The following is a 4,792-nucleotide window of genomic DNA, read 5'->3' on the forward strand; positions in this document are numbered from 1 at the left end:
TGAGAAAGGAGGGAGGGAGGTGAAATGAAGACAGAGATAACACTGCCGGCTGCAGCAGCCTTCCCTCAGATAAGAAGTGGATAAACAGCTCCTGGAGATCAAACCCTCCAGTGTGTAACCCTATCGCAGTTCACCAGCCTCTGATCCTGACAGATCCCATACAGATCTCTCTCTCACACACACACGCACACTTTGGCAAAACTTGTACTTCTGTTAGTAAAAATTTGCTGAATTTGAACTTCATTGCAATTTTAGGCTGTGGAAGTTGCAGAGATTCACCAGATATATGACACCCACAAAGAAATAGATAAAAATCTTGCTCTGGTGCCCGGCCTCACCTGGCATTTCACGCTGGAGCAGCACCTAGAAGCGACTGAAATGGACCTACTAAGTGTTAGAAGAAACCAAGGACAACTCCCATCTTAAATGCCTCCCTGTTTGCTTAGCAGAATATCGTGCGTGCCCATTTTTCAGAGGGGCTCAAGGTGCGGCCAGTAGCAAAACTCAGCGATGTTTCCCTACGTGGCTGTGGACGGTCCAACTCTCCCGGCCCAAATGATCCCATAAGTCTCATTATTCTTAAAAAGGCCAAATTACAGGTTTCCCTCGCTTTATGCTGCACATGCGTTGCTTGAAAACGGTGCTTAACTTGAATGTGCACACGGGGAACCCACTTTGCAATGTGACAGACAGGGATATGATCCAAGACCTCGACTGTGCTGACCCCCAGACCTGTTTCCACCACTTGTACGAGACAGTCGTAGTCCTCACTGACAGCAGACAGCACACACCAGCACAGGGCACGATCGCCACAGGGATAGCAACTACAGAAACACGCGCTGCACGCGATGAGCGCCGATCCACTCAGGAGACTTACACAGCATGCCGCACAGAGCAGCTACCGATGAACGTACCCCGCAGATAGCGAGTTTTTGGGTATAAAAAGTGTCACCGCGTAAGAGCGAACGCGCACGTACAGAACCCGCATCCAGCGTCATCCCTCCCCCGGAGGTGCACCCGCTCAAAGCATGTAGACGGGGTGGGGAAGGGAGTCATCACCCCAGAAACACTACAGACCTGCCCTGGGGGAGTAGTGTCTCGGGGATCAGATGCAGCTAAGGGTGCAAAGACCTCGTCCCAAGGAAATGAAATCTCCAAGAGGTTTTTTTTGCGGCTCTGGGGTCACCCCCTGTCCCTCTGCTAGCGGGGGAGGTCACGAGGGGCACCTGCTTGCACTCCCCCTCCCCGCGGGGCCCGGGGTAGGACGGGGCCCGCGGGGCAGGGGCCTGGAGGGGCGCCCCCCGCCTGACCGACCTGGCTCTCGGCCGCGGGGATGCCGGACTCGAGCTCGCACAGCGCGCGAAAGTTCTGCAGCTCGAAGTCGGCGTCCACCTGCAGGGAGAAGGTGAGTTCGCTGCGGTCCCGGCGCAGGCAGAACACGGTGAGCAGCATGGCGGCCCGACTGCCGCCTCCGCCCTCCCGCTCGCCGACGACGGCCAGCCAAGCGCCGCCCGCTGTCGCAAACGCGCTGTCGCAAAAGCCGGCCTGCGCCATGGTGCCCCCTGCTGGCCCGCCCCGCTCCGGCCGCCTTTGCACAGCCCTGTCTTGCCCCCTCCCCGGGCCACCCTTGGGCCGCAGGTTGCCCGCCCCGCCCGTAGCCCCCCAACACCTTGCTTCCCCTCATGGCGCATCCCACCAGCGCCGTCCGGGACCCCCACACGCCCCAGGCTTCTCCTGTCGCCCACCACCCCCCGCTGGAAAAAAAAGGGGGTGTTTTATTAGACGTGGCAGGCTTGCAACAAACCCACTTCGTTTCTGACCCTGACGCCTGTTGAATCGCCTTTTCCAGGATGCTCGCCGTGGTCTTCTCGAGGCCGTCTGCTCCGCTCCGAGACACTGCGCTCGCTGGAATCGTTTTAAGGGTCCTCGGGGAATTTTACAAAGCTGAGATGCCTGAATTTACCCTCTGGGTGGAGGTAGGAGGCTGGTGGGTCTGAGGACATAGCAGATTCACCCAAAGAACCTTATCTGCCTGTCTTTTAGACCAACTTAAACAGTTGGGAAAGTGTTTTCTTAGCAAGTTTTCAGGTTTAACAACCCTTGGTCAGGCTGAAGAAGCCTTTGCAGTCAGTGTGCATGCTGTTCCTGGAGGGAACAAATAGTAGAGGCAAAAGGCCGTCTTCCTTGCATGCAGACCAGCCTCTGGTCCCTGTACTATTCATTTCACCCAGGAAGAGCACACACCAACTGCAGGTGCTTCCCCAGCCTGACCAAGGGTTTTTAAACCTGACAGCTTGCTAAGAAATGTTTCTTCCAACTATTTCAGTTGGCCTAATAAAAGATAGCAGACTCCCCCAAAGAACCTTGTCTGAATTCATTTTCACTATTCAAAACAACTCAAAATGCTGTTGCCAATGTAACGTTTCGCAAATTAACACGCAGGTAGGGCTGTGTTACATGGAAATGAGTCCGCTACAATGATCTACAGGCAACCCCCACTTAGCGCTATTTCGCTATAGCGCTCGTTTCACTGCGATACCCTATTTCACTTAGCGCTCAGCAAGTTTCACTATAACGCTCAGGGGTATCCCCTGCAGCCACCCCTCAAAAAAGTTCCTCTGCCAAGCACGTCAAAATCCCCTGATACTAACCCTGACAGCCCTGATTCAGAGTGCTGAGCAAAGCGGAAAGAGCAAAAAGTAAAAGTGAAAACAGTTCATTACTTTATTTTATAATTGTATACATTATTTCAAAGTTCAAAGTTAAACAAAGCATTTACATGTCTGAATTAATTGATTTTATGGTAGTAGTGGGGGATTTCAGTGATTTTATAGTATGAGTGGGGACCCCGGGGAACAAATAATATTTATTTACATTCATTCCTATGGGAAAATTGGTTTCACTTAACAGTTTTGCTTAGCACTCGATTTTTCCAGAACCAATGAAGAGCACTAAGCGGGGCTTGCCTGTATAACAAAAAAAGATGCAGGGATACTCTGGAGGTTGTTCATTCCTGCCCAGTTTGAAACTGCTGAGAGGGATTCTCTCAAAGGAAGCAAGGTCACACCAAGAGATACTCAAAGTACATATGCACCAGAACTAATGCTTTTCTACATCAAAATCTATAAAGCACCACAGTGAAACCTCAGTCCGTGAGTGGATGGAGTATGGTACCTCTGCTCTCCCACGTACTGTGACTTGGGATAAACTGACATTTAAATTGTTACGTGGAACAATCTCATATTCGGCTGTATTGAAGGTCTTTAACTGTAGGCGAAACTGCATTGATATCACAAAACAGCTGTGCATACAGAGTAACCAAGTAGAAAACATTACTCTTCCAAATAATGGGTAGCTTTCTGTTTCAGAGCTTTCTTCTTTTCTACACCAGAAGAACGTATAGGAGAATTGTGAGCAGGAGAGGGAGGAATGAGGTGAAAAAAAAAATTGACCTTTAATTTTACTGGAAAAGAAAACCTTGTGAGGGATTGCAAAGGAAGTGGTGTTGGGATGTTAAGATGAATCGTTAATTTGGCTTATTTTGTGACAAAGTGTGTGATTTCTGATAATCAGCCTGGAGGATCAATGTAACACAACATGCAAATCTGACAGGTGTCATCTGTCTGTGCGCTGAGAAAAGTGAGAGATTTATATGTCTATTACCCACAGCTAAATGTCATGGCATTTGACATTATGGCAGTGTAAGATCTGGAGATAGGATTTTCAATAATGTATCTGAATGAGATCAATCATTCAAGGAAGGGAAGTGAAGAGCTACCTGGAATGCTAGATTCCATTCTTGCACAGAGGTGTGCCTGTACTGTGGTAGCTGGAAGCTAAATGAGCAGGACTAGTGGGTGAGGAACACTGATGATTTCTTGTGGGGAGGGAGAAATGCATCCAGTCACAGAAGCAGGAGTGCTAAAAGTGAATACTGTACTGCTGCCCTTAGGAGAATTAGATGTTGGTTACGAGACCCATGAGTTAGGGGAGGAAGAAATTAAATTTTCTCTACTTGATTATATTGGGCTACTGCTCCAGAGAAGTGTTAGAGCCTTCTACTCCACTACATTTAACTGTAGTTCTTTTTGAGAATCTGAATGCTGGAAGCAACTGAAGATTGTTCACACCTTGTCCTATGGATCCTCCTAGATGGATGTATGCTGTAACGCACATCAAGGGCTCAGACGTTTCTACACCAGAACTTTAGAAGGAAAAAGAGTGCATTTTTGTGTGTGCGCCGTTTCACTTTTGCCAGACAACTTCTCCCTGAATGCAGATATTCTGCAAATTCCTTACATTGTTTGAAGTTTCGACCAGACCGGCAAGTTAACTTAAAACAGGAAGCTCACTACTTTGAACATAGGCATCCACTACGGAGGGACATCCCTACAGTTTTTCATAATGCTCTCCTCGTAGACTGAGGAGTCAGGACCCAAGCAGCTAATATACTAATTTAGTATCCTGAAGGGCCTACACTGGTGGCAGTGGATACAGTTTTCCTAGACTTCAGGAAGGCTTTTGACACTGTCTCTCACCCCATTCTCATTAGGAAGCTGGGGGACTGTGGCGTAGACACCCACACAGTCCAATGGGTCGCCCACTGGTTAGAGAGTCGCACCCAGAGGGTGGTAGTGGATGGGTCCTTCTCGACCTGGAAGGACGTGGGAAGTGGGGTCCCACAGGGCTCGGTCCTTGGGCCTGCACTGTTCAATATCTTCATCAGTGATTTGGACGAGGGGGTGCAAAGCACCCTGTTCAAGTTTGCTGATGACACTAAGATGTGGGGGGA

At 49.5% G+C, this 4,792-nt stretch overlaps 1 protein-coding gene and 1 long non-coding RNA gene across 4 annotated transcripts in view; one reads left to right on the plus strand and one right to left on the minus strand.

Annotated features, from left to right (window-relative positions):
* The window catches only part of LOC109293853 (protein DDI1 homolog 2), a 48,581-nt gene extending 47,098 nt beyond the window's left edge, over window positions 1-1,483 (minus strand). For all 3 annotated transcript variants that reach the window (XM_019511991.1, XM_019511994.1, XM_019511993.1), the window contains exon 1: window positions 1,315-1,483. In XM_019511991.1, the coding sequence (XP_019367536.1) occupies window positions 1,315-1,452 (138 nt within the window). In that variant the 5' untranslated portion in view covers window positions 1,453-1,483. The remainder of the gene's footprint in view (window positions 1-1,314) is intronic.
* Window positions 1,484-2,699: 1,216 nt separating this feature from the next.
* Window positions 2,700-4,792, plus strand: part of LOC109293856 — a 9,882-nt gene continuing 7,789 nt past the window's right edge. Inside the window, exon 1 of the long non-coding RNA XR_002096415.1 lies at window positions 2,700-3,654. This is a non-coding gene — a long non-coding RNA (uncharacterized LOC109293856). The remainder of the gene's footprint in view (window positions 3,655-4,792) is intronic.

The sequence above is a fragment of the Gavialis gangeticus genome, unplaced genomic scaffold, assembly GCF_001723915.1.
Source record: "Gavialis gangeticus isolate Ggan-Ray unplaced genomic scaffold, GavGan_comp1, whole genome shotgun sequence".
NCBI lineage: Eukaryota > Metazoa > Chordata > Crocodylia > Gavialidae > Gavialis > Gavialis gangeticus.